The sequence below is a fragment of the Podarcis raffonei genome, chromosome 5 (genome assembly GCF_027172205.1).
Source record: "Podarcis raffonei isolate rPodRaf1 chromosome 5, rPodRaf1.pri, whole genome shotgun sequence".
Lineage (NCBI taxonomy): Eukaryota > Metazoa > Chordata > Lepidosauria > Squamata > Lacertidae > Podarcis > Podarcis raffonei.
Window position 1 is genome coordinate 8,188,656 of NC_070606.1, and position 12,595 is coordinate 8,201,250.

At 45.7% G+C, this 12,595-nt stretch overlaps 1 protein-coding gene across 4 annotated transcripts; it reads left to right on the plus strand.

Moving 5' to 3' along the window:
• The first annotated feature begins 666 nt into the window (after positions 1 to 666).
• On the plus strand, positions 667 to 12,551 carry AKAP3 (A-kinase anchoring protein 3). Of its 4 annotated transcripts, none has more exons than XM_053387716.1 (6): positions 667 to 686; positions 2,439 to 2,553; positions 3,281 to 3,307; positions 5,387 to 5,479; positions 6,746 to 8,860; positions 12,245 to 12,551. In XM_053387716.1, exons 2-6 carry the CDS (start codon positions 2,551 to 2,553, stop codon positions 12,398 to 12,400), a joined length of 2,394 nt encoding a protein of 797 aa, XP_053243691.1. In that variant the 5' UTR covers positions 667 to 686; positions 2,439 to 2,550; the 3' UTR covers positions 12,401 to 12,551. The 4 variants fall into 4 exon arrangements, with proteins under 4 accessions (XP_053243691.1, XP_053243689.1, XP_053243692.1 ...); XM_053387714.1 differs by lacking the exon at positions 667 to 686 and adding an exon at positions 1,148 to 1,260; XM_053387715.1 differs by lacking the exon at positions 667 to 686 and adding an exon at positions 1,160 to 1,217.
• Positions 12,552 to 12,595: the final 44 nt, after the last annotated feature.

Below are 12,595 nucleotides of genomic sequence, written 5' to 3' on the forward strand. Positions count from 1 at the left end.
TGTTTTCTGGGAAGAGAAAACAACTTATGCAAGAAATTACATATATATCAACACATTACAGTCATACCTCAGGTTAAATATGCTTCGAGTTGAGTGTGTTCGAGTTGCGCTCCTCGGCAACCCAGAAGTAACGGGGCGTGTTACTTCCAGGTTTCGCCGCTTGCGCATGCGCAGACGCTCAAAATGACGTCACGCGCATGTGCAGAAGCGGCGAAAAGCGACACGCGCGCGTGTGCAGACGTGCCATCGCTAATTCCGTTTACCTCTAGATGCGAACGGGGCTCCGGAATAGATCCCGTTCGTATCTAGAGGTACCACTGTACAAGTCAATAAAACATTTGGTAGAGATTCTCCCTAAAAAAAACTTGTAATGCTAGAAAAGACATGCAAGGGGATGTTTGGTCCAGCCAGTCGAAAACTTCCTCTTCCTCCTGGCTGGAACATCCTTCCTTTTGCATGTGATAGAAGGTGGCCGTGACCTAACCTGTCCAGGTAACAAAAAGATGAGTCACGCAGCACCCTTCCCTCTTTTTGACTTCCTTCTTCGTTTGACCAGCTATTAGCTAGGACTGCTCCTGGTAGCTCTCAGCTAGCAGAAGCACTTGGATTATTCCCCCATACGGGGTAGATCCACATGTACATATTTGTAACTAAGTCTGCCTTCAGGAATCCAACTGTGAACTGATGTGAGTAAACTAATTTTATCATCTTTAAATAAGATTGTGGCGTCTTTATTCTTTTTAAGAGGGATTCAAGGGAATTTACCAAGAGCGTACAATTCAATCTGAGACAGATTGAATTATATAATAGTGAGAGGCTCACACGAGCCTGCAGCCAGCTATCTGCTGTGCATATAAAAAGGAGGATGTAACTCTGCTACATAAAGGAACTTGCTAGCACAAGTTAGGAAGGATATTAATAAACAATATATCCTCTCTTGCCACCCTGAACATTCTCACATATTTCAGGCACAGGGGGCTTCTCTTTTCCACAAGGGAATGATTAAAGGAGCCTTTAATTTCAGATCTCATGCCGGGCTTGGACCAGCCTGGCCCCCTCCTTGCAGTGTTGACTGTTGCCATGGAAAAGCCAGTTTCTACTGGTGCTTTGTGATGTCAGTCTGCATTCTGGCAAGTGGAGGGTAAGAGAGGAGACCACAGTGTGGGGAGCTTTCAAAGAATATCCTGGAAGTTTTGCCCAAAAGTTCTGCTTTTTTGGTGGGTGGGAATTCTTTTGGATGGTCACGTTGATGTGACAGAGGTAGGCAAGGACCCTTGGTTCTGCAGGGAGCGCATTAATGGGGAATTTAAAGGTGTGGAACTGGGTGGTGATAAGCGATATCTGCTGAAATTCCGTTTTCTCCATGACTTTTGAAGGCATGTTCTCTTTCCCACTTGGTGACCCTACTGAAGAGAGCCCTTATTTGACCAGGGAGCACCCAGAGAAAAAGAAGGAACTCATGAATTCTTACTTACTGGGTTGTACTTTTCTGTTCATCCACTCCAAAGATCGTTCCAAATGGCTTTTCTGCTGTTTCGTCTGTTGTGTAGTAGGCGTTAAGGATCAGGCAATTTCCCTTCTAATGGAGCCCACCTAATTAATGAGAAGTAAATGAAAAATAGAATATTTGCCTTTCTTCCAGGTGCAACATTAAGAGAGTAAAGGGGAAAGTTCCTGTTGCTCTCACTCTTTACCCTATTTCTGAGGTCACATGGGGAAATTTCTCAGGTGCGCCTTTGTGTCAACCTAGCTCACGGATCTTGAATATTGAGCAGCTGTTATTATCCTTCAACCATTCCTCAAAAGGTTTGGTTTCCACATCCTTGATCATCTTGGTTACCCTCCTCTGCACCCGTCCCAACTTGTCAATATCCTTCTTAAAATGGTGGCACCCATAACTGATCACAGTACTCCATCTGTGATCTGTAAATTTCTTTAACAAGTTAACAATAAATAAACATTAGCTTTCGGGCATGAATGTGAATTCTGCGTAGCAGATTGGGGGGCACAGGAAGAGGAGAGGGAAGTTTTGTTGTGTAAGTCTCAAGGATAATACACAGATCAACTTAATTAATAATTCTGTTCATCAAAATATATGTATTTTATGTCAGAAAAATTCTTTGTGAAGTGAGATGGGTGAGGTGCACAGGAAATACGGAGTGATGGGCAAAAGTGTGTAATTTTAGAAAATCTCTGCTGTATTGCATTCTCATTTTGGTCAATTAGTGGCACTCGGAATTGCAAAGGACAATTCCATTAGAGTAAATGGGAGTTGCTGAAGACCATCCTGGTACTTAATTTCATTTCAACGGGTTTGGAAAAGGATAATTTTCCAATGGATTATGCCCAAGGATATTTGCTGTACTGGATTTGCTGTTAATGCCCTACAACATAGTGGAGAGCTGACAACAGCAATTTATTTTGTTCCTCTCTCATAGATTCTTTTATGTATATATATATATGGCAACTTATGGAAGCCACTCCTGGAAGTTGAGAGTGTCAGCAACTTTTCAGAGACGTCCCGTGGGCCTACAAATCGTATGAAAAAGAATGGTGGGTTTTTAGAAAAGGAAGAAAAAGGACAGAAATGTTACCAAAGTATAAGAGACTGAAAAATAATATTGGCATTCTCGAAGATGTTTGATATCTTGGTTGTATTTTTCTGCAGCTATTCCTAATTACCGTATTTTTCGCCCTATAGGACGCACCGGCCCATAGGACGCACCTAGATTTGGGGGGGGGGAATAAAGGGGGGGAATTATTTTTTTTTCCCCCAGGTGCGGGGCTGGGGCGGGGGAAGCTCGGGCTTCGCCCTCCCCCAGCCCCCAGAACGGGACCCAGAGCGATGCCGAAGCTGCGTGCAGCTTTGGCATCACTATGGGAGCTTGCGGGGCTGGAGGAGTGCTGCGCCTCCCCGCTGTCCCCCGAGCTTGTGGGGCTGGCGGTGGGGCTCTCCTGAAGCCTGGAGAGCGAGAGGGGTTGGTGCGCACCGACCCCTCTCGCTCTCCAGGCTTCAGCGAAAGCCTGCATTCGCCCCATAGGACGCACACACATTTCCCCTTCATTTTTGGAGGGGAAAAAGTGCGTCCTATAGGGCGAAAAATACGGTAGTTCATTTTGTGCTGGGGTTTTAGGTAGCTAATTTTCCTAAAGTTACTGGGGTATTGTGATTCATTGTTAGAGTGCTTTGATAAGTTAGTAATGAGTTTTGTAGTTTCCTTGAATTATTTGAATTGCTATTTTTGATATTGTTCTGCTTTGGTTTTGCTGTCTCCTTCAGGCTTTCTTCGGACTGGAAAAGTGGAATGTAAATATAGATCTTTAAGAGAATCTGCTTCAGATAGTGATTGTAATACTGTTTGTTTAAACTTTTTATTAGCTAAGCTACACAGGGCGGTATTCAATGAAACAGTTCTGCAAAGTGCAGTGAACTTTCCAATCCCCTCTTCTTGCACTTGCTAAATCTGTTCTGGAGTCGTCGTCCCCAGGGGCTAGCTACACCCATGTTCCCCCCAACCCTCCATATCAGATTGGGGGGCACAGGGAGAAGAGAGGGAAGTTTTGTTGTGTAAGTGTACATTCTTTGCACTAGTGAAAATACTTGGTTACCGTCCAGTCAGAGTAGCTAGCTAGAGCATGTGTATTGTACCTAAAATAGTACAATTTCTCCCTTACATTTCCTTGTTATTTAAAGGGTTTGCAGAAGCTAGGATGGCATTTACCAAAGCCTAGTTAAATGTGATATCTTGAGCTATTTTAGAAGGTACAAAAATTATACATACCCAGTACTTTTTTTTCTTTTTAAAAAAATGTGTAGGGGTACTCTCATTTTGACTCAAGAAAATCACCATTTTATAGTTCAAATCGAGGGAAATAAATACAGTAAATCCACAGAAGATTCACAAAATGTTTAGGGGTATACATATCCCTGCGTCCCCCCAGAAAAAAGCACTGTACATACCTGTAATTGTGGTTTAAGTTGAAGATCTTGTGCATGTTAATGTCCCTTGTGTAGAAGCAGCTTGTCTGGTGGAGCAAAGCTGCTGTTCTAGCTTCTGGCCAGGGGTCTTGCTGTTGCTTAAAATGAGGGATGAGGCATTGTGCGAATGCGCCAGCAGAACCAATGCAGCACTCTAGCTCAGTGGGTGGAGCATCAGTCTCTTCATCTCAGGGTTGTGGGTTTGAGCCCCGTGTTCGGCAGAAGGTTGGACTAGATGACCCTTGTGGTCCCTTCCAACTCTATACCTCCCCTCCCTCTCTCCCTCCTGGTAAACAACATGAGACTCTGCCCTTACTGTATTTTTGCTCTATAAGACACACCAGACCACAAGACGCACCTAGTTTTTGGAGGAGGAAAACAAGAAAAAAAATATTCTGAATCTCAGAAGCCAGAACAGCAAGAGGGATCGCTGTGCAGTGAAAGCAGCAATCCCTCTTGCTGTTCTGGCTTCTGGGATAGCTGTGCAGCCTGCATTCGCTCCATAAGACGCACACACATTTCCCTTACTTTTTAGGAGGGGAAAAGTGAGTCTTATAGAGCAAAAAATACAGTATATCATATGCCAAGAGAACAATAAAAGGGACAAATTTTAGGGTGGTATATTGAAAGTTTTGTCCATGAGACTGTAATGAATCCACTTTGTGGACTTTTGTAGATATGTAACTTTGAAAACTAGGGACGCGGGTGGCGCTGTGGGTAAAAGCCTCAGCACCTAGGGCTTGCCGACCAAAAGGTCGGCGGTTCGAATCCCCGCGGCAGTCCCAGCGCCTGCTCACCTAGCAGTTCGAAAGCACCTCAAAGTGCAAGTAGATAAATAGGGACCGCTTACTGGCAGGAAGGTAAACGGCGTTCCGTGTGCTGTGCTAGCTCTCCAGATGCAGCTTTGTCACGCTGGCCACGTGACCCAGAAGTGTCTCCGGACAGCGCTGGCCCCTGGCCTCTTGAGTGAGATGGGCGCACAACCCCAGAGTCTGGCAAGACTGGCCCGTACGGGCAGGGGTACCTTTACCTTTTACTAACTTTGAAAACTCTGTGTTTCCTACCTCCAGTAATAGATGATAGGGATTATTATTTTTTTAAGGGAGAATGTTGCATCTTGCCAGGGAGCCTCAGAATTTTAAGTGAACACTTTGTTTTATTTAGGGTTTACATAATTTTAAAGGGATTGAACGTTGTGGTTTTGAAATCCAGAATTTTGCTTCTGCTTTTACAGAGTTTTATTTGAGTCTGTGTTTGTTTTTATTGACATTAACTTGTGTCGATTTTTTACAAATACATAATTCCCTTCTGATTTGTAAAAGGTCTGGTACAAATAAACAAATCTGAATTAAGCTGGAAATGGCCCCCTGGAAATTTAACTCTAGTTGTAATTCCTCTTTATTGCAGATGACAGAGAGTATCGACTGGTTGCAGAGCCAGAGTGGATTGTGTAAAGTTGATCGTTATACCGCAAGTGATGAGGAGGACCAGAACTGGACAGTAAGAAATTGATAGTTATTCGGCATAATTGCTTTCTGGAGACTAATGTTGTTGCTTCTTAAGATGTGTTTGATCCTTTACGTTTGAGCTCAGGTGCCGACAGTATTTCCTGAGTTCGGTACACTATATGTGAATTGGGTTCTCTGACCCAGTGACAAAGAGCACACAGATTTGCATAAAATGTGTTTAACTTTGCAGGTGGAGTGGAAGGCCCCAAAATAAGCCAGCAGCCACAAATGTACAGTCATACCTCGGGTTGAATGTGCTTCGGGATGAGCGCGTTCGAGTTGTGCTCCGTGGCAACCTGGAAGTAACGGAGTGCGTTACTTCTGGGTTTCGCCGCTTGCGCACCGAAACATGGCACGCGCAGACGCACGGACACGGGTTACGTTTGCTTCTAGATGCGAACGGGGTTCCAGAACGGATCCCGTTTGCATCTAGATGTACCACTGTAATGTCTAACAGACAGAATCTGAACTGGTGAAGCTTTTCCCCATAGTTCTGCTTCTATGCCAGAAAAGGCCTGTTCAATTTCTGCCTGCCACAGGGGTGTTAAAGGCACCAGAACACGGCTTCTCCCAGTACTAGCTCTAAGCCAAGGCCTAGGTTCCCATCCCATATCTGCTTGTCCCATGAAACAGAAAGAGACTTATATTATAGCTTAGTTGCATCACACATTGGGGTTACATTCCAGAGGCAGCACATATACACGGAAATCATATATAGCTATTTTTTCGGCTGACAAGGGGCAGAAACCCCACAGTAAGCCCTACCCCATTGTCTCCCCTGCCTGCCTGCCTTCCCTCACTACTACACATGTGAGCAGGGGCAGAGGAATGGGGGTGCAATGGATGTGGACCACACCGGGTGTCACTACTGAGGGGGGTGACAAAATGCCAGGCGGCACACTTTTCCTGTACCAGGCAATCAATAGCCATTAGAATGGCACTTGTGACGTTTTAGTGTTTCCCAGAATCAAAAGAGCGAGGAAGTTAATTCGTTCCGGAGGTCCGTTCTTAACCTGAAACTGTTCTTAACCTGAAGCACCACTTTAGCTAATGGGGCCTCCCGCTGCTGCCGCGCCGCCGGAGCACGATTTCTGTTCTCATCCTGAAGCAAAGTTCTTAACCCGAGGTACTATTTCTGGGTTAGCGGAGTCTGTAACCTGAAGCGTATGTAACCTGAAGCGTGTGTAACCTGAGGTACCACTGTACAATAACCACGGGGACTAAACCGTTGTGAAATTGTCTTTTGTTTGCTCTTTAGACCGACTCAGCCAAGCTTTTTCAGCAAACTGCCTCTGATCCGCTCAAAGTCTTAAGCTGGCTCCGAAAAGATCTGGAAAACTGTGCCATCGGAGTCCAGAATGTGTTGAATGCCAGTAACAACGCAGGGGGTGCAAAATCAAGGGACCCGTCCACGACGAGGCAAAACATGCCGCAACGCAATGTGCGTTCCCCGGGCGGTTTCAGTGTCTGCGATGAGGAGTTCAGTGTGAACGTCAGCTCCAACAGGGCTTCGCCCACCTTCCACTTGTCCATGAAGGCTGCTTGTCAGAAGGAATCCAAGGATGAAGAAAGCGATGGCTCTACCTCACCAAACACCAATCCTGATCCGGATGATGTATCTTTTTACTGCAATAGGCTTTCCAACCTCGCCATAGCTATGGCCCGGAAAGAGATGAACGACCGGTCAGATGGCAACAACACATGCATACATAAGTCACTGTATGGCCCTGCTGGGGACCACAGCCACAGGTCTATCGGGGTGGGAACGGAGGACATCAAGCACAATGTGCCACCCAAGATGTGTGAAGGCGAATATGAAGAAACCCCAGCTTCTAAGAAGAAGACCGCATTTTATTACAAAGAAGAAAACGCAGAAATACCCAATAAGAGTGACCCTTACAGGGACGGGATCAAAGGCTGCAACCGCAAGAAGCGCTTTGGTCCAGACGAGTACAGCAACTCACTGAGCAAAGGCATATTGGTTTACGCCAACAACGTGGTTTCCGATATGATGGTCTCGGTTATGAAGACCATGAAGGTGAAGGTGAACGACTCCAACATCGCTTGTGCCGTGTTGAAGAAGGTTCTGCTGAAGCACTCCAAAGAGGTTGTGTCTGATTTCATCGACTCCTGCATGAAGAACTTACACGATGTCACCGGAACGCTCATGACCGACTCTGACTTTGTTTCCGCCGTGAAGCGAAGCCTCTTCACGCAGGGAAGTCAGAAGGCCTCCGAAATTGTCCAAGCCATGCTGAATCGGTTACACAACGCTTTGATTGTGCAGAAGCACGTGAGCGATAGGGGAAAGTCTCAGAGCATGGCCTTTGCCAGTGTCAAGACTGGGTCCGGACATGATGGAAAGTCTCAAAACATGAGGTTTTCTGCCACGAAAACAGAATCTTGCAAAGAGAAAGAAATGACCTGCGCAGAAACCGTGGGCAATCACATCATAAAGGAGGGCCTCACCATGTGGCACCAGAAACAACATGACGACTGTTCAAATCCCCAGTCATCAAAGGCTGGGTGGAATCCAGAAAACCAAGATCTTGCTAACCTCTCAACAGATTCTTGGGCAAGAGACCTGATTGTGACAGCATTACTGCTGATACAGTATCATCTAGTCCAGCAGGAGAATGCATTGAAGGAGGCCGAATGTGGCAGGACCGGCAAGGCAGGTGGCACCGGGTTCGGGTTCTTGTCTCAAGAAAAAGGTGGCAACGCCTGCACACTGCCTTTGTCAAAACAGTTTGACTCGTTGAAGCAAAGTGACGACGAGCAGTCGGAGACGAATGCCGAGAATGACATGTCAGGTGTCGTAGTCATGCTCATGCAAAAGCTCATCAACGAGACGGTCAACAAATTAGGAGGAAACGCTGGAACTTTGATGGCCGACGAGGCCTACAAGAGCACTTACAAATGCCCTGAGGGACCTGGGCCTTCAGGCACTTCTGAAGTAGACCACTCCTACGAGGAGGCCATTTCTGGACTGACCAAAATGATTCTGGATCAGTTTGACGTCAACAGGAAGGAAGGAGGCAGCGGGCCATTCATTGACAACCTGGTGGATACAGTGACCAAACTGTGTCTCATGATAGCCAAATACAGCAATCCTGAGTCAGGTCTGGGGGATATGGGAGATGGGGAAGACGCTTGCGGGCCTCTGTATGCAAAGGGCACAGATTCTGCAGAAAGCCGAATAGGGTCAGGGGAAGACACGGTGTCTGGCCGCAAAGTGGTTGTAACCAACCAGAATGCTCCGGAGAACATTCAGAACAAACAGCTTCAAGCCATCCTTCAGTGGGTAGCAGCCTCTCAGTTGAACGTCCCCGTGTTGTACTTCATGGATGATGATGAAGAGACCCTGAATAAGGTAAATGGGAAGAAACTAGTGGGGGGATTTGCGTGGGATGGTATTAAGTTGTGCGTGTTATTGCAAGAAGTTTTGTTGCCTCTGTATTTCCCTGATATATCCACAGATAACCTTTCAGGGTTAGGGCAGGGGTATTGGGGAGTCACCTTCCAATTTCGATTACTCTTCCTCTTGCCCATCCCCTTCTCATATCTTTTTTCCTCCTGCTGCAACCTCTCCTTCTGCTCAGGCTGGTTTCATGCAGAAAAGAAAATTGCGCAAATGGAAGGAGCTCTTTAGAAGCCCAAAGATTCCAAATAACTCACTATTAATCAGTCACAGTTTTGACTTCATTCATTGGTGAAAAACACTGAAAGGTGGAGCAGCCAGACGGGCCTCTTCTCATACAGACCACTTAGAAAGTAGCCTGAATGTTTTGCTTCCTAACTTTCTTTCCAATAATGTTAGAGACTTTTTTTTTTTAAAAAAGTGAAAGCTCAGAGTCTGGGGCCCCTTGCAGGCTTGAGCCCTGGAGCAACTGCTCCAACTGCACCATTCTAATCAGTGCTATTTTTCTAGAAAAAGAGGTGCCAGAACTCACCGTGAACACTTCCCTCATTTTTTTAGAATAGCAATGGCATCTACCTGAGAGATGCAGGAACTGAGTTCTGGTTAGTTATGGCTGAAAAAAGCCCTGATTATAATGTTGCCATTGGATGAGTTTAATCTTGTTCAAATGGTATTTGGTACCATTAGTCACATTTAGACATTTAGTTGATACAGAACCACAGTTTCTGGTGGTTCCAGTTCTAGGTCTGTGAACGGTCCAAGAAGATGGTGATACTATTTTGCCCCATGGCCTTTGTCCTATGGGGTCCCCTGTACTCTTTAATATCTACATAAAGACACTGGCAGTGGTCATCTGGGTTTTGCGAGAAACAAAGCAATAGTGGTGCCAATCTTCAAGAAAGGCCAACCCGGTGACTCAGAGAACTATAGACCCATTAGTTTGTTATCAATAAAGGGGGAAATTATGCCTGCCACCTCTGCACTAGATTGCTTGCCTTTCTGAATGTTAATAGCATCTTTACTGAGGCACAAGCTGCATTTAGAGAAAACTGCTCAACTTCCAATCACTGTATAGGTCTATTCCACCTTGCCGAAAAATATTCGAGATCTCTACAAGCAAACTATGTAGCTTTTATGGACCTAAAAATCAGCCTTTGATTCCATCACCAGAAACAAGTTATGGGGAAAGTAGGACAAGGTTCTGGTTGACAATAGACTTTTCTGCCTCATCAAGACCCTTTATAGTAATAGCAAGCTATTAGTCAGATGTGGTACCCAGGGACAGCTTTCAGGTGAAATATCTATGTCTAGAGGAATCAGACAGTGCTGTATCCTTGCACCCTCCTTGTTTAACATATTTAGAAATGACCTAGAGGATGACTCACTTGGCCACATGCCCAAACTTGGGGTCAGGAGGACTCCATTACTACTGTAGGCTGATGACGCCACTATTCTGTAACGTTCCAGACCAGGAGAAACTAAGGAGGTTCATGTCTTATTGCGTACAGAATGATCTAAAAATTAACTTTGGGAAAACTAAAATCTTGGGTTTTGAGAAGAAATTTTCCCAATGCAAATGGTTACTAGACAGGCAAGCTTCCAATACCTGGGGCTGACATTCCATCACACAACGACATGGGCCACCCATAGATCTGTGGCCCTCCAGAAAGTACAAGTTAGTCAGTTGGCCACTCTTTACTAAATATTCCACCTGCCACCAAAGTAAGGTAAAGGTAAAGGGACCCCTGACCATTAGGTCCAGTTGTGACCGACTCTGGGGTTGCCGCGCTCATCTCGCTTTATTGGCTGAGGGAGCCGGCGTACAGCTTCTGGGTCATGTGGCCAGCATGACTAAGCTGCTTCTGGCGAACCAGAGCAGCGCACAGAAACGCTGTTTACCTTCCCAACGGAGTGGTACCTATTTATCTACTTGCACTTTGACGTGCTTTTGAACTGCTAGGTTGGCAGGAGCAGGGACCGAGCAATGGGAGCTCACCCCGTCACGGGGATTCGAACCACCAACCTTTTGATCAGCAAGTCCTAGGCTCTGTGGTTTAATCCACAGCGCCACCCACGTCCTGCTGCCCAATTACTATATGCCTCTAATATCTGGGGTGGAGAAATAACATTTGAGTTGAATAATCTCCAGGCTAAATTCTTGAGGCCTCTCCTCCAGATCTCCAGATATATGCCTAACTCAGTCATTTTCATGGAAACTGGGGAATGCCCTCTACTGACCAGGGCCTGGTGGGCAGCCTTAAAATACCAGCTTAAGGTCAACGTTTTCAAACTGGGCACAGAACTACTCCAACATGTAGCTCAGGACAAGTTTGTAAGTTGCTGGTTCAAGCTCAGCGCCCGAAAAGCTTCCTCAGTTGGGCTGTCCCCATCTCTTCTTGAACACTTGGGCTTTGACATAGCCTTTAAACCACAAAAACAAAACTGTGGGCCATTGTGTACGGTGATCTGCAGGTCCGTTCAAACTCATTCTGCTCACCAAGAGCTGTGGGTTTACAGTATGTTGGGACACTTTACACAGCTGAATATCTAAAGAACTTGACAGTGACAGTGGTCAACTACCGCAGACTTTTTACCAAGGACAGACTGAATATCTTTCCTTCCAAATTGCTTCAAGGCAGATTTGCGGGTATTCCTTACTCTGCTAGATTATGCCTCTGTACAAAACAGGTAGAAGAATCTATACAGCATAATTCGGCTGGCCTGCAGACTATACAAGCAGGTCAGATAACAAAAGATTATTCCTTTAATTGCAAACCCACACAATTTTATGTTAGGCACCTATTAGAGGATAGGATTCCAAGCATATCTTTGGCAGTTGCCAGTTTCTTTCTGAGGCGGTCAGGATCAGAAAGCACTTTGTATTAGTTAAAGGTCTGGGAGAAGCTTAGTTTTATCCTCAGGTAGTACATATGTATTTTGTATTTTTATGTACTGGAATCTATTTGTGGGTCTTTGGACTGCATTAAAGAATTGACTGACTAGGCAATGTTCTGTTTCCAGATGTTGTGGACTACAACTCCCATCAGGCCCAGCTAGCATGAGTAACGGTTAGGGTTAACAGAAGTTTAGCTTGGAAAAGCTGGATGACCCTATGTTGACTTACCCCTGTGTTGCAGTATAGCGGAAGCTGGGCCTGATTGTATAAACTGGGCTTCCATCTTGAGTAGAATATGATTTTGGAAATTGGCTATTGGGCAGATGCTGTAGGAGGGTGGGAATGTGAAAGTTCTGTTGGGTGAATATGAACCAATACCAGCGCCCCACCCACGCTCCCCAAATAAATCGCACTCATCGCTGTCTTTTCCCCCCCAACAGCTTCAGCAACTCTCCACAGTGGCCGTGGACAGGGGCTACAGCGTCGGAGAAGTGATGCAGGCAGTTCTGAAGTATGAGAAGGAAAGGCAACTGGGGGAGGCCTTGGGCAACTTTGTGCGGCTGCCAGTTCTGGACTGGCTGCTTCAAAACCTGTGAACAAGACGGCCTCTCCCTGCGCCCTCCGAGCGCAGGCTTCTCTTCCGTCACAGCATTAATTTCCACAGCACTCATTTGTCAGATATGATGTTATGAGTTTTACTAAATCTTCCCCTGCTGAGCAGTCAAATGAATAAAAGGAAATACTTAAGTGGCGGAGCAGTCTTCATTCCTAGGCATTTCAACTAAAATGGG